Source organism: Canis aureus, chromosome 33 (assembly GCF_053574225.1).
Source record: "Canis aureus isolate CA01 chromosome 33, VMU_Caureus_v.1.0, whole genome shotgun sequence".
Classification (NCBI taxonomy): Eukaryota; Metazoa; Chordata; class Mammalia; order Carnivora; family Canidae; genus Canis; species Canis aureus.
In genome coordinates, this window is record NC_135643.1 from 17,567,462 (window position 1) to 17,589,329 (window position 21,868).

At 38.6% G+C, this 21,868-nt stretch overlaps 1 protein-coding gene across 14 annotated transcripts in view; it reads left to right on the forward strand.

The window, feature by feature from the left end:
* The first annotated feature begins 10,084 nt into the window (after positions 1 to 10,084).
* PDLIM5 (PDZ and LIM domain 5) overlaps positions 10,085 to 21,868 on the forward strand; it is a 212,107-nt gene continuing 200,323 nt past the window's right edge. For 13 of the 14 annotated variants that reach the window (XM_077882905.1, XM_077882898.1, XM_077882908.1 and 10 more), the window contains exons 1-2: positions 10,085 to 10,223; positions 13,750 to 13,887. In XM_077882905.1, coding sequence (XP_077739031.1) covers positions 13,792 to 13,887 — 96 coding nt within the window. In that variant the 5' untranslated portion in view covers positions 10,085 to 10,223; positions 13,750 to 13,791. Of the gene's footprint in view, positions 10,224 to 10,946; positions 11,166 to 13,749; positions 13,888 to 21,868 lie in introns of those variants that run through there. The other variant, XM_077882899.1, reaches the window with a different exon arrangement.

Consider the following 21,868-nt stretch of genomic DNA (forward strand, 5'->3'; position numbering starts at 1 on the left):
AGAAGCAGACTCCATGCAGGAAGCCTGACGTGGGACTCGATCCCAGGTCTCCCCGACCACGACCTGGGCCGAAGCCGGCGCTAAACTGCTGAGCCACTCGGGCTGCCCGCTTTAAGAGTTTCAATCTGAAAAAGTCCTGCCTAGTGTTCTCTTTCTAACCAACTCTTCAAGTGCAGCATGACATAACTGAAAACCAGTCTGTTATCTAAACTGAGTAATAGTTTGTGAAATCTTGTCATACATAAAATGTTTCTGTTTAAAGCTATGTATAAAACTTTAAGGTTATATATTAATGATGGCAATTGTTGAGGCTTGATAATGGATACATTGGGAGTTCATTATAATATTCTTTCTGTAATAACAAGTGTATGTTTGAGGGGCCTGGGTGGGTCAGTCAGTTAAGCATCTGCCTTGGGCTCAGGTCACATTGGTTAGGCCCCACATTGGGCTCCCTGCTCAGCAGGGGGGCCTGCTTCTCTCTTTGCTCCTCCCCCTCTTTTGCTCTTTTCTTTTTTTTCTCTCTCTCTCAAATAAATAAAATCTTCCAAAAAAAGTGTATGTTTGAAATTTCTTGATAAAAAGTAAAGCAAAAAATATCAGGAGATTTCAAATCCATCTTCAAAGAACATTCTAAAATTGAGGTAATGTGATTTGTTCTCTGCCTGGATTTTCAGTGTTATTTGTCTCCACAACAAGCAAAACTTTAGCTCAAGTTACTCAGGCAATGCTATCAGGTGTCCACCAGCTCTGCCTCTTGCTGGGGGCTGTTTCTTTGCCAGGAGGCGCTATATTTGGATCTACATGTAACAGTTGATACTTTGGCTCAAGTTATAAGAACCAACTCATTTCTTTTCTAGGAGGGGTTAATACTTGTTTGTCCCTGCTTATCATATTGAAATATCTGTGAAATGGATAAGATCTTTACTTTCCTAGTGGTATTTCTGCTCTTTTGATTAAAAAACCTACTAAAAGTTCTCCTTGAACTCCAAGGCTGCTTGCTGTCTCCTTGTATGCACTAGGATCCCTCAGTCAAAAATTTTATGTTTTGGGGTCAGAGATATTTCAGTGTTACAGAGACTAAGTTCTGAAATGACAACACATTGATTTAACTGTTATATAAGTATATATTTAATAATATAAAATTTAAACTATTATACATTTAATAAATAGTACAACGTCAATAATATGAAATTCTATTAAATGCAAAAAAGTCTATAAGAATTTTGTCAAGGAATCTGACTAGATAAATACAAAGAAAACAAGAAATGTCTTCATTTTTTTCTCCTAAAGATTAAATCCTACATAGACTTATTGGCCTAATAAATTCCATTAAACAAAATGTTCAATTAATTTTTCTTTTTAAAGAGGAGAGTTGGGTTTTTGTTTTTTTTTAAATTTTTTATTTATTTATGATAGTCACAGAGAGAGAGAGAGAGGCAGAGACACAGGCAGAGGGAGAAGTAGGCTCCATGCACTGGGAGCCCGACGTGGGATTCGATCCCAGGTCTCCAGGATCGCGCCCTGGGCCAAAGGCAGGCGCCAAACCGCTGCGCCACCCAGGGATCCCTCAATTAATGTTAATTTGGAAAACTTGCCTCATTTACCTCACTGTGGTATTTGTTTTGGTCATATTTATCACAGCACTTTTTGTTACTTTAACTGTTGTGTTGAATGTATTTGTTTACAGATTTATCAAAATTATCTTTTAATGTCTAACTTTGATTAAAGCCACCCTATTAAAATTAAGGTGTATCTATATCAAGTAACCCGGGTTAAATTAAAAAATAAAATAAAATCTAGGACAAATTTGAATACTGTATTTTTCAGATTTAATTTGGATATTTGTATTTTTTTAAAGATTTTATTTACTAAAAAGAACAAAAGATTTTATTTTCTTATTAGACAGAGAGAGAGAGGGAGAGAAAGCATGAGCGGCAGGTGGGAGGGGACAGAGGAAGAGGGAGAAAGAAGCAGATTCCCCACTGAACATGGAGCCTGATGCCGGGGACTCTGTTCCAGGACCCTGAGATCATGACCTGAGCTGAAAGCAGTTGCTTAACTGCCTGAGTCACCCAAGTGTCCCTTGACTTTGTATTGATGAAACAACCATATATATGTTCTCAAATTTTCCTTCCTAGGAGAAATTCATAGAGAAAACCAAATATTCTGTGGAGATTATAATTTGATCTTTTCACTCTTCTTCACATATTAAAAAATAAGTTACTATAATCAGGAGGTCTCATTCTGTAGGGGAGGCTATGAATCTTAATAGAAATAACAGTTTCAGCTTAAAATATTAGAAGAAAATATTCTTTACTATCAGGTTTAGAGATTTATCTCTTAATCCTGAAATTTATTATGATCAATCTTTTTACCTTATTGCCATTTACCTAATATTCCTTGTCAGTTATATAAAACATGAAAATAGTCAAGGAAGTTTACATCTAGAATTAGAACCATATTGGGCTGAATCTGACTTGAATGAAAAGAAAACTTCAGAGATATAAACTTCCATAATATATTCTGTAAAAGCAGCCACATTTCAGTTATGTACGTGTACTCAATAGTCATGTTTCAAAACCTGGTTCTGCCTATAATAGACAGCTGTACAAATGTAAGTTATATTAACTCTGTTCTTTCATTTCCTTATCTGAAAATAAGAGTATGTAGCTCCTATGGTTGCTAGAAGAATGAAGTAAGTCAATACATATAAAGAATTCAGAAGATTATCCAGCTAGTAATGGCTATTTCCATTTGTTCCAAAGATATTTGTTATGTGTATATGCAAATTTCTATAACAATATATGTGTGTATAACAGTGTTGTGAATGTGCTAAAAATGCTGCTCCTGATTTTCACTTCATTATAAAAGTAAAATGTTTTTAGAAAATTTGAGTACAAAAAAGCAAATAGAAGCATAATAAAATTATATCAAATTTAACCATCCAGAGGCAACCATCCATAGGTATTTATAGCTAAACTTTCTCCATGAATTTTTAGATGTAAGTTTTAGTGTCTGAAGTAATAATATTTAAGTAGAAAGATGGATTTGTTATTTACACAGAGCACACTGCAGTTACTTTGTTAAAGCTTTTAAATTCTAGGAAGAAGCAGGCATCAAACTTTTGGCTAATGTATGGTTTAAGAATATTTTGTCATGTGAAATAATCAGATTATGAAAATATTGAAAAATTCCAGATTTCACATCTCATAGATTTTTAAAAATGCCTGCTTACCTTTTTCATCAGTTTACCGTTACACAACTGGCAGAAAGTGGCTTTGAGGAATTTCCCAGAATAGTTTTATTCTGAAATTAAATGCCAGTAGGTATATGCATATTATACAGATTGGCAGAATTTGATATGATGTGTAAATTGGATATTATTAGTGGAATTCAGTATAGTTTTTGTATATGTTATTTATACATATTTATGCCTTCATATTATTCCTTATCTTAAAAACAATTCTATGCTTTAATTAGATTCTTGATGAGTTGATTGGTCATTCTTATTACTACATCCCTTTACATTTTTGCCAGAAATGGCATGTTTTACTGCATTCCACTGTGACTGCACATGTGGATACCTTCCAATGAAAATATTAGTTTCCTTGCTTTTCCCAGAGTATGTAAACGGGTTTTAAAAACACTTAGCAGAGGTACTGTCTTTTGGGTGGAGAGATTTTGCTGTAAATAAAGCATGTTAAGATTAGATTTCCCCAAGGATCTTTCCAATCCAAAATACCACTTGTCTAAATAATCTTATTTGTACACTAGCATTGTTAATAATTGTGTCTTCATAGCTCCACTTTAATGGAGAGACACAAGGAAAGCATGAGAAATTCTAAACCCAGACAATGTGAAAGACTACCTAAAGGATCAGAAGAGATTACATCAGTAGTTTGGGACAAAACCATAAATTAAATAGAGTTTTAAAAAGCAATTAATGTAAAATTAATTTGGGGCTATTAAAAATTTAAATTATATAGCATATTATATAATTTATATTATCATGAAGTTAGTCAATTCATGTGGTTTTTAAAAAAGTCTGTGTTGTTTTATTCTTATTATAGGTGTGATAAATATTCTCTACAATTTGAAATGTAGAAAATTATAAAGTAAAAAATTAACAGTTTTGGGATCCCTGGGTGGCGCAGCGGTTTGGCGCCTGCCTTTGGCCCAGGGCGTGATCCTGGAGACCTGGGATCGAATCCCATGTCGGGCTCCCGGTGCATGGAGCCTGCTTCTCCCTCTGCCTATGTCTCTGCCTCTCTCTCTCTCTCTCTGTGTGTGTGTGACTATCATAAATAAATAAAAATTAAAAAAAATAACAGTTTCATAATCCTACTTCCCAAAGATAACTCTGTTTACCCTATATGCATAGACAAAATCTAGATTTAAGATATATTTTGTGATTCAGAATAATCACCTTTGCTACTAGCTCTTTTAAAAATTGATTAAAAGTTGACAATATAGAGGCACTTGCTTCCAGATTTTAAGTGATGGTGGGTCACACCACAGTGTAATCTAATGGAAATGCTTCTAAAAATCCTAAAATGAGAAATCCTAAAATGAGGGATGCCTGGGTGGCTCAGCAGTTGAGCATCTGCCTTTGGCCCAGTGTGTGATCCTGGGATCTGAGATCGAGTCCCACATCAGGCTCCTTGCAGGGAGCCTACTTCTTCCTCAGCCTATGTCTCTGCCTCTCTCTCTTGCTGTGTCTCTCATGAATAAATAAATAAAAATCTTAAAAAAAAAATCCTAAAATGACTAATTTAAAAAGTCATCAATTAAAAAAAATCTCAAAAGCAAAAATCACAATATTTTTACAAAAAGTGAATTTACTTTTAAAATCACATATCAACAGAGTTGATATTGATGCTCAATAAATAAGTGTGCATAACATTCTAATGATTTATGTGATGATATTACGACAAAAAGAATCACTAATTATTTACCAGTCAGGGTTCTGAGAGGAAACAGATGGTACTCTTGGTGGTGTATAATTGATATGCAAAGGCCTATTAGTATCAGGTGTAAAGCAAAGTGACCAATATTGAAAATGTTTTAATAAAGCAACACTGCACAGGGGTGTGGGCAGATCTTTCTAAACAGCTCTTACAGCATACATCTAAATCTTCTCTCTTCACAATGTCCTTAGCTCATTTAGCTCAAATGTACAAGATATCCTGATCATTCTGATTGAAAGCCGGCAGGTTTGTTTGTTGGTTTGTTCGTTTTCATTTGTCTCCTCTTGGTTTCCTCTTCTACTTTTTACATCAAGGCAAACTTCTTTAGAAACCAAGGAAAATGGATAAGCCTTCCCAGCCTGTGCCTCCCAGGCTGAGGAGATTAATTTCTTGGCATAACTAACTAATTGAGAAGTTGTGCCTCAGGTCTATTTCTCATTTTCTTGACTTTCTTCAGATAACATTTTTCTTCATATACCAAGCTTTTTCAATTATTGACCTACAGATTTCATTTCTATCTCCTCTCCAAAATCACATACTCTCTATTATTTGGATCACCAACCAGATGCCTCAAAGAAGTAACTTTGTGTAAAACATCAGACTGGCTAAACCTTGGCCTTAGGAGGAATATTCTCCTTTCTGAAATCTGAAACTTGGAGCTTCCTGGTACTTTTTTCAGTGCTCTTACTCTTACTCTTTTTACTCATACCCCTCACTTGCTTTTTTTTTTTCTTTTGCTTACTAGAAACTGCCAGGAAAATGTATCGTTCCTTCAAAAATTACTCCTCTTTCTTCATAGTAGTTATATTCAACTCCCAAAAGCCAGACTTATAATCTTGAAGCAATTTTAAAAAGTTTAAACTTGGGATCCCTGGGTGGCGCAGTGGTTTAGCGCCTGCCTTTGGCCCAGGGCGCGATCCTGGAGACCCCGGATCGAATCCCACGTCGGGCTCCCGGTGCATGGAGCCTGCTTCTCCCTCTGCCTGTGTCTCTGCCTCTTTCTCTCTCTCTGTGACTATCATAAAAAAAAAAAAAAAAAGTTTAAACTTTTCCACTTTTCCCTCTATCACATACTTACTCAATTACGAAGGCTTAATGGATCTGCTCAGAGAGCCTTTCCCATCCATTTACTTCTTTCCACTCTCTCTATGCTGCTTTATGCTTGCCCCTCTTCCTAGCATTCTCTCAATACTGGATTTTATTTTATTTTATTTTATTTTATTTATTTTTATTTTATTTTATTTTATTTTGGTGGAGGGCAGAGAAAGAGGGGGAGAGAGAGAGAGAGAGAGAGAGAGAGAGAGAGAAAGAGAGAGAGAGAGAGGGAAACTTAAGCAGGCTCCACGCCCAGTCTAGAGCCCAATGCAAGCTTCATCTCATGACCCAGAAATTGTGACCTGAGCCAAAATCAAGAATCCGATGCTTAACCAACTGAGCCACCGAGGCCCCCCACCATTCTGTATTATAAACATTAAATATTCATACCTGTGAGTGGTTTATTTGCCTTTCAGGATTAGGACTTAAAAAATAAATTGACTTAGAGTAATGTAGGAACTTTTTAAAGACTGGCACTTTACAGTTTATTGGGTGCAACTGTAAGAACTTGTCACAGCCATGCCATCTTGTAATTAAAAGTTTCTGTTATTTTTGAAGTACGGCAAGAGGATTCTGAGTCATACATTGGATAATAAAATGTAGAGCAAACATTTATTCACTTGGGTAAATACTGCTTAGATGGAATATTCTTTTTTTTTTAAAGATTGTACTTATTTATTCATGAGAGGCACACAGAGAGAGAGAGGCAGAGACATATGCAGAGGGAGAAGCAGGCTCCATGCAGGGAGCCCAATGTAATACTTGATCCTGGATCCTGGGATCATGCCCTGAGCTTCTGAAGGTAGGGGTTCAACCGCTGAGCCACCCAGGCATCCCATAGATGGAATATTCTTGAAAATTCTTCCTGCTAAATTAATCTTTTGGTCTATTTTTTTCTCTTGTATGTTCTCTCTTATGCATTGGTTATGACAAATTGAAATTTTAAATATAGTTTCCTTTGTGGTGAATTCCTTTGCTTAGCCCAGAAAGTTAACAAGGCTAAGGACACTGGTCTGATTTCCCAATGGATCAGTTATCATCATGCTAGTAGTCTGTAGTCACAGACTGTCCTTCAAATCACGGCCAACCATTTCATAGATGTTAGTCATGAACGAGACAGAAGAGTGGAGTCAGAATGGCTTGGGAGCAATTCATTCTCTCTCTTTTTTTAAAATTAATTAATTTATGATAGTCACAGAGAGAGGCAGAGACATAGGCAGAGGGAGAAGCAGGCTCCATGCACCAGGAGCCTGATGTGGGATTCAATCCCGGGTCTTCAGGATTGCACCCTGGGCCAAAGACAGGCGCCAAACCGCTGCGCCACCCAGGGATCACTGGGAGCAATTCATTCTCAAACAAGTTAAGGCATATGCTCTACCAGAAATGGTTCAGGAAGTTTGTCCCATTTCATATACAAGTAACATACATACTCATAATAATATACAAGTATTTAATTTCCATAATTTGTTGCAGATTGCATTTCTCTGGCTCTCAACAGCGTTAGCTGCTATAGTTTTCCATCTTCTTTCTCTGGTCTTTAAATTGGATGGCTTATTGAATTTACATCAATTTGTTTTTTTTACTATTACCCCACTTTAAACTGCGAGAGGAGGAGGAGGATTCAGAGGCAGGCTAGCAACTACAGGCTAACATTTGAACTTGCTAAGTAAGCAACACTCCTCTACTCTCCACTCTTCAAGATGTTTACCCTCTGGTGACATCTCCATATACTACCTGCAATTCTTGATGTCTTTATCAACCTTGTTGATTTTAACTGTATCAGCAGCAAACATGAAGAGGAGCAGAGATGGCACTCTTACAGGGCAACACTTAGCCATTGCCCTATTGAAGTGTCGCAAACTATAATTTCTTGCAAACTCAAATTTCTGAACTATAAATGAGGATGACATTTGTCTACAGTTATTGTAAGGATTGCCACACTGTTTGGCACATGGTGGGTGTTTGTAAACGTCACTGTTATTATTTATTTAATTTTGAGGTGAAGTGTCAAACATGATAACATATTAAAGTGCTCCAGGGACGCCTGGCTAACTCAGATTGTGGAGGGCAGGACCCTCTATCTTGGGTTGTGGGTTCCTGCCCACATTGGATGCAGAGATTACTTAAAAAAATAAAATCTTAAAAAAAAATAAAGTACCCCTTAAACCAGCTTTCACACTAGGAAACCTTTCCTTCCAACATAATCTTGGGGGGAATGTTATGAGCACTATGGAGCAGTGCCATCCAATGAAAATACAGTGCTAGTCACATAGGTAACTTTAAGTATCTTAGTAAGCACATAAAAAAGAAAACAGATGGGGGATCCCTGGGTGGCTCTGCGGTTTGGGCCTGCCTTTGGCCCGGGGTGTGATCCTGGGGTCTCGGGATCGAGTCCCGCGTCGGGCTCCTGGTGTGGAGCCTGCTTCTCCGTCCTCCTGTGTCTCTGCCTCTCTCTTTCTCTCTCTACATCTATCATGAATAAATAAATAAATAAATCTTAAAAAAAAAAAGAAAACGGATGAAGTTAATTTTAATATTATATTTTATTCAAATATAAAAATCTTATTCTAAAATGTAATCAATATAAAATTATTAATGAGGCATTTTTACATTAAAATTTTCAAACTAAGACTTTGAAATTCAGCGTGTTTTTTTTTGAACTATAGTATCTCAACTTGGGTACTAAGTTTTCAATGGTGAAGTGAAATGTAGTTCTACTCAAAGTTGTGTTGAACACAAATGTTACCCTGCTTCGGCTTGTAAATGTCAATTAAAATGATACAAAAAATTCAGTGCCTTAGTCACATATTTCAAATGTTCCATAGCCATATGTGGCTAGTGGCTACCATTTTGGTCAGGGCAGTATTGGACCTTCTCTAGAAGGCTGTTGTACATTTAGGAGATTCATGGAGTTCATTCTTGCTTTACATGACCCTTGGTTAAAAACTGTCCTTTTCACTTTCTAGAACCCAATTACTTGGGTTGCTCATTGGTTGAATGTCTGCTCTTGGCTAAGGTGGTGATCCTGGAGTCCTGGGATCAAGTCCTGCATCAGGCTCCTGCTGCTCCCTCTGCCTGTGTCTCTGCCCCCCCCCCCCACCCCCGTGTCTCTCATGAATAAACAAAATCTTTAAAAAAAAGTCAACAGGGATCCCTGGGTGGCGCAGCGGTTTGGCGCCTGCCTTTGGCCCAGGGCGCGATCCTGGAGACCCGGGATCGAATCCCACGTCGGGCTCCCAGCGCACGGAGCCTGCTTCTCCCTCTGCCTGTGTCTCTGCCTCTCTCTCTCTCTCTGTGACTATCATGAATAAATAAAAATTAAAAAAAAATTTAAAAAAAGTCAACAGGTTACTTTCTGTATATTCACTGCACATTAAGTTTGCTTATGAATAAATTCCTTGGGATAAATCCAACAACTTTATAGAAACTGAAAAGTGGGCTACTGATTTGTCGGACTTCGAAAAAAAAAAAATAATGAGGATATGCTGGTTAAACGGCTTTTGGCCCTTGCTCTCTATCCCTGTATTCTGGTATGATCACAGAATTTAGCTTCTAGATATTACGGGTTACCGGTTTCCACCTTCCTGACACGTAAACTTCAGGGTCTGCACCTTTTAGGGCATGTAAAGCTCTCTCCAAAAACCAGGCAGTAGCCGCTGAACTTGCATAGCTAGGGATTTATCCAAAGCCCCCTTCTATTTTTAGCCGGAACAACTGCTTGCCAACTCATTTCTGGAGAGAGAAAAGCATCCGTTACAAAACAGACACGCGGAGCGTACCTTTGCCAGGTACTGCTCGGAATCCCCTGACTACTCCCACCGAAACTCGGTAGCTCGATTGTTCTCCGGCGCCGGCTGCAGCGCGCCTCGGCACGCCCGCGCGCCCGACTCCGCCCGCCCCGGGCAGCCCTGCACCGCCGCTGCAGCCCTGCACCGCCGGGGCGGGGCCGGGAGCGCGGGGGGGGGCGTGTCCCCGCCTGGGGGCGGGGCCGGGAGCGCGGGGTGGGCGTGTCCTCCCTGGGGGCGGGGCCGGGGAGTGCGAGAGGGCGGAAGTCCCCGGGGGCGGTGGGGCCGGCGCGCGCACCCGGAGTCACTTGTCAGCGCTCGTCTGAGGCGGAGGCTGCGGAGGCTGCGGAGGCTGCGGCGGCGCTGCGGGCTCGAGGTGAGTGGCCGCCGGGCGGGGATGCGGACCCGGAGGGAGGAGGGCGCGAAGCGGTCTCCCTGCGCCCGGGACGCGGGGGGCCGCGCGGCTGTGGAGGAGGAGGAGGGGGCGCGCCTCGCGCGGGGCCGGCTCCTCAGGTGCCTGCCGGAGCGGTTGAGGTGAGAGCCGCGTGGGAAGACGAGCTCCGGGGCAGGGCGGCGCGGGAGCGGCCGCAGGGCCAGAGCGCGAGCGCTGCGAGTTCCCGGAGCCCGGGTGGTCCGGCACGAGCGCGGCGGCGGCGGCGGCGGCGGCGGCGGGGACCCGCCGGGACCCCTGGGCGCACCCACGTCAAGCACGAACCTCGTGGCGTGTGGGGAGCGGGGCTCCACGCGAAAGGCGCGTTATTTTTGTTTGTTTGCTTTCTCGCTCCTGAGACGTGTTTATTTCCCCTCAGATATTAAAAAATTGAGTACTCGTGTGGGCAGACTGCCGTGCGACCTGAAAGAAAGCTTTTTTTTAAAAAAAAAAAAAATCTGTGGTAATCTCCAGATTTGTTGATACTCGAGTACTTGTTGGGACTTCTGTTGAGGCTGTGCCTTCGGTGCGTTCGATGACAGAAGTGGATAAAGGAAGGGGGGAAAGAGGAGCGAAAATTCGTGGCCGCGTTGGGCAGGGCAGGGCAGGGCAGGGCAGGTCCGGGGTGTGATCGCCAGCTCCCCTCCCAAGGCCGCCTTCCTGACCGTGAGGGCGTCGGACCTGCCCGCCGCGGAAACGGCCCGCTCCGGAGCCTTATTTGGCCAACGGGGCTAGGCGTGAACCTCTTCTGGAAAACTGCCTGGTCGACTCCTCTCCTAGTGTGCGCGCCCGTAGCTTGGGTTCTTCAGCTCCGTCTCCGTTTTCTCCCTCAGTTTGGGAAAAGAGAATCGCAAGATACTGCTTGTTCTTCAGACCGTTCCTGTCACTGTGAGTTGCCCTTTCCGCCTTCCCGCTCACCGAAGAGGCGAAGAAGCCGGGGGTGGGGGGTGGTTAGAAGTGTGGGAATTACCAAGCTTCCTTCCCAAGTGAGAGAGCGAAGACATTGTTTAGACTTTGCCCCAAAGAAAATTCCCAAGCTGTGTAGAGAAGGTCCAACATTTCCTTCGTGTTCGAAAGCAGAATGGGCTGCTCGCTCTTTCCTGCCTGCTTAGTATTTCAGGAGGAGTTTTGGGCACTAATAACCAGACGGAGGAGATCTGGAAAAGGACAGCGAGGATATTACCATTGCTTGGGGATCAGAATGTTTTTTAAGGCAAGTGAAGCTAGCCGAGGGGGAATACTAGAAGTGAAATGACATGGTTCTGTAGTGCGGCTATGACCTTGCCAGGGCTAGCAATTCTAATAAACGAGGTAGGTCAGGAAGGGAGTTCCCAAGTAAAGGGAAGTTGTATGTACATGGTTTGATATATAAATTACATACATTCTCTTGTAGGGAATAATGGGGACGGAAGAAGTTGAGCCTAACTTCCACATTCTTCTCTTGATACAAGTTAAAGATTAAAAAAGGAGGGGGCAAGCTGCCTGTGAAATATCTGTCGGCTCTACACACTTCTGATATGTATCATAGAATTCCAGTGTCAGGGCGGTCTTTATTAGTTCTATGAAAATCTTTTATTACGGCAGGAAAGCAATTAAATTATGTATGGCTCTTTAATTTTTCTACTTATTTGTTCATATGTATCTACCAGTTTGACTTCTGGAATGGCCAGTGGGTCTTTTAGGGCCCTGTGCATATTACATCAGTCCTGAATTTGTCCTGCCATGCCAGTGTAAAAGCTCATTTCTTTTCTGGTTAGATGCAGTGTAGATTTTTATTGGTTAAATTTTTCTTTAAGAGCCAGACTTGAAAGTTTTGCCTCATTTCCCCCTTATTAGAGGATGTAATCTGTTTGTTTTTATTATACACAGTAGTTCGATATGTACATTTGCCAATATTAATTTGGTGTAATGGGATCAAAGATTTGAATGGGTTAAAAAAATGGAAAAATGTTTTAATGTAAGTAATATAAGGTGATGATTTAGTCCAACAGCACAGATTGTCCAAGCAAGTGTGCCTTCAGTGGTTTTAAGATTATTAAATTATACATCTGTTGTATTTTCAATATTTTTATTTTTTTAAGGTTTTATTTATTTATTCATGAGAGACACACACAGGGGCGGGGCGGGGGAGTGGGAGCAGAGACACAGGCAGAGGGAGAAGCAGGCTCCATGCAGGGAACCCATGTGGGACTCAATGTGGGACTCGATCCTGGGTCTCCAGGATCACACCCTGGGCTGAAGGCGGCGCTAAACTGCTAAGCCACCAGGGCTGCCCTTTAATATTTTTGAAGAGAGAAATGTTTCATAGCATTACATTTTAGAAAATATCCATTTCTTCCAATTTCTCCCACCACACATAAACATCACATCAACCAATACCAAACTCAAAGTCACACTTTTTTTTTTTTTAAGATTTTATTTATTTATTCATGAGAGACACAGAGAGAGAAGCAGGCTCCATGCAGGGAGCCTGACATGGGACTCGATCTGGGACTCCAGGATCAAGCCCTGGGCTGAAGGCAGGCGCTCAATTGCTGAGCCACCTAGGCGTCCCCACACTTCTTTTAATTATATAAAAGTCCAACCATGAGAGTCATTGTGGGTGTACTTACAGCAAAACAAAAAAGACAGCACTGAAGTGCTGCTTTTTTTCTAAAGCTCCAGTTCCCTTTCATGCATTAAGATTAACCTTAAATTCCTACCCTATTTAGTCAGTCTCATTCACTGGTTAATGCTTTTTCTTTACTTTGCCTGATGTGGTGTGTATGTAAAACAAGAAGCGGGTTCTCATTGAAATGCTAGAATATTGCCTATCATTGCCTGTCTAAAGGAAAAGTAAATATTGCTCTAAGTGTGGAAAATATCATGTTCCTATAAGAGGAAATACAAGTTGTAATTTATGATTGGAGAGAATAGTTTTGTGCATTAAGAAACAACTTACTTTATAGAATTTTGTATGTGGAAAGCATGAATAAGAATCTATGGATTTGCAGTCCTTTTCATATGTGAGAGTAGCTTAGAATTTAAGGATTCTTGCCAGCTGCAGGCTAAAGAGTGCATGAGGTAGAAGGGAGGGGAAAAAAATTTTGAGTTAAGCCTGAAATAAAATCTTCTTTCTCCTCTGTATAATGAAGTGTTGTAAAGTACTTTAAGTTAAAGTTTGTATGCAGAAAGCCACAAATTGTACTGTAGCAAGTTGTAAAACTGATCAAGTGTCTAGAAATAGATTCTGATATGGAATTTTTAGACTATGGAAATTGGCGTCAGTTTAGAATTTGTATATTAGCTCATAGATTCCTTTTTCTGAAAAGACTGAAGTGAGAACTTAATATAGACTTAAACCTCTATATTTTCTCATCCCCCCAAAACAGAATATTGAACATAATTTAGTTGAGTTTATATTAAATACATTTAAATATGTAATAGGATTTCAAATAAACATTTTTGTTAACCATCAAATTTTCTTTCACAGGTTCTTTCATTTTTTGGAATTGGACTTTGAGCTGGTAGAGCCATGAGCAACTACAGTGTGTCCTTGGTTGGCCCAGCTCCTTGGGGTTTCCGGCTGCAAGGTGGCAAGGATTTCAACATGCCTCTGACAATCTCTAGTGTAAGCAAACTTCACAGATTTTATTACAGATGTTCATTCAATGCTTAGTCTTGGAAACCTCAGGGCTGAGTTGTTGAATTCTCTGGATAACCTGTACTCATTACAATTGCTTATGGGATTTGATCTCAGCAAACTTAGTTATGTATAATAAAGGATGTGGAGGGGAGGGAATTTAGCAAGGATAACTGATTTCAGTTAAGCTTATTTTCAGTTTCCCTCATCTTATTACTGGGAAATGGAAAGTATTTGGAGGACAAACTTCAAATCTTTAAACTGTCACTAATTTGGGGAATTCTCTGGACTTCATATGTAATATTAAAAGATTGCCCTATGGGATTTTCATCGTTCCTTTCAACTCCAAAGGCTGTTAATTAAAAAAGTGTTGATCAATATCAAATAAAATGACTGTTTTTAGTGTTATTTCCTCAACTCCCTTTTGGTGAAGATGACAGTCAACAGTAAAATTGCCAAAGGCTACTTACCTTTGAAGAAGAATCTAGGGCTTGGATCTCCTGGATAATGGGCTTATAAATAATTGAGATTTGGTTGTTTACCTCATTACAGATTTAGTTTGAATGTATTCTGTGCATACAATTTAAGGATATGTTTTCATGGATGATGGTATTTTTTTGAGGCTTGACTATGTGTCAAGCACTGTTTTACTTTCTTCTTGCTATCAATTACTTGTATAATGTTACAGAGGGCTTTTTTATTTTTTCCACAGACAAATAAATATGAATATCCACTCCCCTTTTACATATATGGTAACATGTTATACACACTGTTTCATGTCTTTTGTTTTTCCTCAACAACTTACCACAGAGAACTTTCCCTAGAGGTTTTGTTTTTAAACAACTGTATAGAATTCTCTCTTAGGGAAGTAGCATTTATTTAGCCAGTCCTCCATGAAGGACTGGCATGTGTATTGTTTCCAGTATTGCTATTACAAACAGTGCTGTAGTAGATACCATATAAACATAATTTTTACACATATAGTTGACCCTTGAGCAACACAGATTTGGATTGTGCAGGTCCACTTACGTGGGGATTTTTTTCCGACAACTATATATGCAATTCTGTAAATGTATTTTCTCTTCCTTATGATTTTCTTTTTTTAAAAAAAGATTTATTTATTTATTTGAGAGAGAGAATTTGTGTGAGTGCAGGGGGTGGGGCAGAGGGAGAGGGAGAGAATCTCAAGCAGAGACTGCTAATTATGGAGTGCTGTGCACACCTTGCTCTCAAGTCCTTCAGATCATGACCTGAGCCAAAGTCAAGAGTTGGATGCTTAACCGACTGAGCCACCCAGGTACCCCCTTATGATTTTCTTTCTTTCTTTTTTTTTTTTTTTTTTTAATATTCATGAGAGATAGAGAGAGAGAGGCAGAGACACAGGTGGAGGGAGAAGCAGGCTCCCTGCATGGAGCCTGATGTGGGACTCAGTCACAGAACTCCAGGATCACGCCCTGAGCAGAAGGCAGACGCTCAACTGCTGAGCCACCTAGGTGTCCCTCCTTTATGATTTTCTTAATATTATCTTTTTTCTAGTTTACAGTATTGTAAAAATACAATATATACAAAATATGTTTTAATTGACTGTTTATGTTATCGGTAAGGCTTTCAATAAATAGTAGGCTACTAGTAAAGTTTTGAGTGAGTCAAAAGTTGTATGTGGATTTTCAACTGTATGGGAGGAGTCAGTGCCCCAAATCCCATGCTGTTCAAGGGCCAGCTGTGTATGTGTGTGTGTAGTGTATGTGTGTGTGTATACGTATATACATATGTATGTATATATGGACAAATACATATACAATTTTGGTAGGTTGTGCCAATTTATACTTTTGTGCAATGAACAAAAATACCTCCTATTCCACCCCCTGACAGCCTTGGCAGGAAACTTGGATTTTTGCCAGATGTTTTATGTGCATCATCTCATTTAATTCTCATGTCAACCTGTGAAATAGTGGTATTATGCCCATTGTACAAAACTGTTATGAGCTCACATGGCTGGTATGGAAGAGCTGGCTTTCAAGCAATTATGCTATCCTGCTTCCCTAATAATAAATTTTATCTATAGATTGTTTCTTTAATTAGATTGTTTCTCTAATCAGGTATTTAGGAGTCTGTTGTTTTGTTTATTTATGTGTATAAATATATGTACATATACTGCTTCTTACAATATACATACAACTTAATTTTAAAAGAAAAATGTTTGTAACACTCGAAAATTTCTGCTAAAATACTGCTAATCCCTGTTTACTAATGGAGATTTCCTTGTTTCTTGGCCATGGATTTTTAAAACAATTTATTTTTTAAAGGTTAATTTTAATTTAGCACCAACTTCTGTCTTGATTCCAGTTAATCAGAGTTTATAAGGAAATACATATATGTAATCCAGCCTCTAAGTTTTAGGACTTCATGGTTGGATGAGATTTTAAATGGAGAGCATCCATGTGAAAATATGTCTTATGATTTATTCCTGTTTGAGCAAGGCAATTTTTTTTTTCTCTTACTGAAGATCTCTTATGAGGGAAGGAATGATATTTGAATATGTCTTATTTTTATGTTCTATTAACATTTTTTTTATTAAGTTTGAATATCTTTATAGATAATAGACTATAGAAAGTTATTGTTTAGTTTAAAATGCACCATTTTTGCTGGAAAAAAAAGTCAAACAAATTGACATCTAGTGAAACAAACTAAATAATCACTTTGTTGTTTGGTAACAAATGCAAATATAATGTGTAAATTTTGTGATACCATGCCTTTAAAAAAGTTTTCTGTGCTTCAGTTCCCTGGCAGACAGTTTGAGGCCTAGCTCCATGTTGAGATGCTGATACAACAGAACACTGTGTACATACATATGTGCCCTCCCCTGGCACAGAAGAAATGCTTTCCTTGTGTAGACAGAGTGCTAATTAAAGGATTTTGAACATACTGATTAAAAGAGACTACGGTAACAAAGCTGCTGAGTTATTTCTGTTCTCTTACAAAAGTCTCTGCCATCTCCTGTGACCTTTTTGGGCCTTGTGCAGTGGGGCATGCAATTCATTCTGGACTGGAGAGGATGGGAAGGGGAGGGGAGGAGTGGAGGGAATGTTGGCTCAACTGTGCTGCTAGGCTGTTGGCTTTCATTGTAGTTACTTTTAACCCCTTGTGTGGTTCAGTTCAAACATGCCTAGTAGTAACATTGCCTAATAAAGATGCATGCCTAATAACTAATTTATATTGTTGTAGTAGGATTAGTAACATTATACCTCATCTTACTTAGTTCCCTAGTTGTATTTAGTTTGCCTTAATTACGTAAAATTATTGGGATGTATTTCTGTGGTCACTGGATTGTTTAATAGTGTCAAGAAGTAATTAAACCTTTTTTTTTCTTTTTAAAGATTTTATTTATTCAGAGAGATATATCACAAACAGGGTGGTGGGATAGATGGAGAGGCAGAGCTGGATGTGGATTCTGTCTCAGGAGCAGAAGGCAAATTCTTAGCCTATTGAGCCACCCATGTGCCTAAGAAGTAATTAAAACTTGACAGCATGCTTTAAAAACATATAATTTAGTGATTCTCTTATTATTTTAATAATATGTATGAAATTCTTAGGGTCTGGCACATGGTATTCTCTTAGTTATAATTACCATAATATTATTACATTGTAATATTATTAATATATTATTATAAAATTAGAAAGAAAAAAAATTTAGTCTTGAAATATCAAATGCCCCATAATTGTGGGTAATGTAGTCTATTTTTTTTTTTTTTTTTTACTTAGAGTCTACTGGAATTGAAAACGGAAAAAAATCACAAGTTTGTGCTTAGCTAGGAACCTCCATGTTTATGTTTAGAGTTTAGAAGCATGCTCTGGTCATGTAATGCCATGTTGAACTCCACAGGGCTATTTATGTTCCCTATAACATTGGAACTCTGTGACAGGGAATGTTTTTGTGATAAGTAGGCCATTGGCTGGGACTTAAGCATTGTTTTCTTGAGATTTTGTTGTTACTAGCATGATAGCATGCTATTTTGTTCAAACAAGTGTATGAATATGCTGGATATGACTTTGTGCATTAAAATATGCAAACCATACAGGTTTTTTGCAAACTATACAATTTTAACATTTTGTACGGATTTGCCTATTATCTATAATGCATAATTTTTGCATTCTTTTTTAGGAGGTAGGTTTCTAAGATGAGATTGGTAATTCCTGCAAACTTTAAAAAAGATCCTCAGATTACTGTAACTATATAATCACATGTCATTCTCTTCAGTTTCCTATTCTTAAAATGTAGTGCTGGCTACAGGAGTTTATAGGCTGCCTTTTTATGACCCTGTATTTATGGAAATGCCTTGAAGCCATGGAATGTGGGGATGGGTTTCATTGGAGCAGTGTGGGTTATTGGTCTTTGCCAGTATATTTTATAAGAAGAAATAGGAGACTTCTTGCACAATTCAAGGCCATATTTTGGCAAGTTGACTTTCCTCATGATGGAAATACAGGAAGGATTATATATTTGTGAATAACATGTCTTAAGTATGGCATCCTAAAGTTGCAAAACTCTGCTGTGTGTTGTTTTCTGATTTATGATGTTAGAGTTTTTTCCCTAAAATGTCCTTATTTGGATTTCCTGAAGATGATCTCCTAATTCTCCACAAACACATCTAGATTGTTTCTTTAATAGTTAAAAATGAGGCCAGGTATTTTAATACAAATTAGTATTAATACAAATAATGATTTTGATTCTCAAGAGTTAGAAGAGGATTCGTTGTTACCATCTCAGACAAGATTTTAGTTGGATTTGAAAGGAGAAAGAAACTTACTGTTTTCTGGAGTATGGAGTTTGACTTGGGAGTATAAGACAGAACAGAGAAAAGACAGCTGTGAAACATTTTGCCGAGAATTCATTCATGCAGCAGTTATAGGAGTGCTTCCTAGAAACCATTTAAGAAGATACAAAGTATTGGGGTGCACAAAGGTTGCAGAGAAAAGAAATAAGTACAGTACTATTACATGGTCGTAAGACCTGTCACAAGACATAAGACCTGTCACATCATATTTGATGAAATTATGAAGTTACAGTAAGTGTTTCTCAGTTTCAGTGGGCATATATCTTTTGTATTTGTGGGTTCAGCTTCCTACAGGAGAAATTAATTGAAATGATCCTTAAAGGAAATTTGAACACTTCAGAGTCAACAATTCTATGTGATGGTTTTCAGTGCAAAGTGAAGATGAAGACTTTCTTGCCATTGTGGACTCTGAGCAAAGGACTCTGAGCAAAGTTATGAATATAGTTGAGTGATTCTCCAGACAGGCCAGCTGCGGAGTTTACCTCCTAGAGGAGGATAGAAAGAGACTTTCAGTCCTCTCAAGCTGAAATGAGAGAACCATCCTACCTTGAATAAATGGGCCCATTGTTAATTTTAAGCTGTTGAGTATTTTCTTTTACATTCCCTTCCAACTACCCTGTCATTATGCCAAGTTGGAAAGTTAATGATTTAGTTTGTAAAACTATATAATGTATATTTCATATGTATGTTCATCTTCTGCTTTTAAAATATTAATTACCTTTTGTTTGGGGCACAGAGACCAATTTTTTCCTAAGTGGCGATTTTCTATCATTGTGGTCATAAGGGTAAGGAATTTCAAAATATTTCTGAAAATGTTTTTCTGGCTTATTATTAGTAAATAAATGAAAGATCTTATCAGTGTGTTTTGTTGTAAATTAGTAGTTTTAGAAAAGGGGAGCTTGATTTTTCAGAATTTAATTAATGTTGGGCATTTTGGAAAGTTATTTGTTAAAATAAGAGGGATTTTACTGGTCTGTAGGCCTTCTGTATCTGATAGAGGAAATAATATTGGAGATTGGGTGAAGTAAGAATAACACTTGATTTTATTTTTTAGAGAGAGAGAGAGTGTAAAAGCAGGGGGTGGGGGTGAGGCATTGAAGGGGCAGAGGGAGAAAGAAAATCTTAAGCAGGCTCCACACCACACCCAGCCCAGTGCAGAGCCAGATTCCGGGCTCGATCTCAGGACCCTGAGATCATGACCTGAGGCAGAATCGAGAGTTGGCCACTTAACTGACTGAGCCACCCAGGCACCCCAAGAATAACACTTTAAACCTAAGTAAAGGAGATTTTCACATAACTTTTTTATGTACTCATGAATTAGGTAGAACATTTACTTAAACTGAAGATATTGAAGACTGTAGACTTATTTTCAGTAATTTTTGAGAACTTTGAAGACAGCTTTTCTTTACGATAGTTTTTGGTTAACTATGCAGTTAACCAGTTGTCTTTGTCCAAAATATCTTCTTTTCAGTAGTTCTTACCCAGATTCTCATATACCATGAGACTAGCCATAGCCTTTCCCCCAGTTACAACCACATGGAGGAAAAACTCTGATAGGAATTAGTTAATCTAGAAGCAAATATTGGTCTGGACAAAAAAGGGGTGGTTTCTTTGGTGCCTTATAAGGGATAATTATGTTTCAGTTTTAGTTGGTGAGATTCTAGGTATTTTATTTAAATTTTGAGATACAGAAATATTAATATAAAATGTGACAGAACAAGACCCTGGCATGTGAATTATTAATATATGTATACATTTGCAAATAAATGACATGAAGGAATGAAAAGAGACAAAATCAGTTTTTTTTTTTTTTAAAGATTTATTTGAGAGAGAGAGAGAGCAAGCACAAGGGGGCGAAGGGCAAAGGGAGAGGGAGAAGCAGGCTCCCCGCTGAGCAGGGAGTCCAATGTAGAGTTTGATCCCAGGACCCCTCCTGGGATCGCAGGATCGTGACCTGAGCTGAAGACAGACACTTAACTGATTGAGTCACCCAGCTGCCCTGAAAAAATGAGTTTAAGCAATTAATAAGTAGTGACCATGGTGACCATTAATTTAGGTATTCTAGGTGCAGAGCTACTCTGTAGCCTTCTTGGGAATGCAGGTTTGGTTTTGAAATTACAAAGTGGGAAAATCACTTTTCTAGCATGGGAACCCTGTTTTTATTAAGTTTTTTGGTTGTTTTTTTTTAGGTAATACTTATGAAAAGACAGAGCAGACAGTATTGAATGAGTGTTTAAGGATAGGTCTGGAAGAATTTTTTATAGTATTGTAAAATCATATGTTCACTTCCCTGTCTTTCCCCATGTTTTTTTTTTTTTTTTCCCCTTGTTTTATGTTAAGTGGAATTATCTATTGTAAATAACTCATTTCTTTTACAGCTGATGTTGATGCTCATTTTCTATGATGATTACTGGAACAAAGTCCATCGACCTCTTTGGCGTTTAGTACTCCCAGCAGGACTAGATAGTTTTAACACATGACCTGATAGGCCTCCATGGAGGAGAGTAAAATGGACTGGGAAAGCTAACAGGAGGGAATTTAGATGGAAAGAGAAAAGAGGAAATTTTAAAAAGGCCACAGTGGGAGCACTTATTCCCTGGGTCACATTTGGTACCCAAGCATTCTTCTTAACCCTTCACTCTTTCCTCCTTTAAGGTTTGGTTAATTTATGCTTCTTTTTAGGTAATACATTCATATGTTTTGAAATTCCAAAGATACAATAACATATAAAGGAGAGCCTCCTGTTGTCCTGCTGTTCATTTCCTCTTCTGGAAGCAGCCAGGGTTAACAGTTTCTTGTGCATACTTTCAGAGATGATCTATATAGAAAAATGTATATATATGTGTATCCCTCCCGCCCCTCTTCAACACAAACATTATCCTTAAAAACTATACTTTTTTTTTGTGTTTTGTTTTCTTCATGTAATGACGAATGAGTAAGTATATCTTTATTCTTTTTGTGTCGCTGCACCGTTTGGATTTATCATAATTTATTCAACTAGTTTTACTGGCACTGAAGTGTAGTTTTTGCATTTATATATATTGCATATACATGAACATATCTGCCAGATAAATTCCTAGAAATGGAATTGCTGAGTCAAAGAATTATATACATTTCTAATTTTAATTGATATT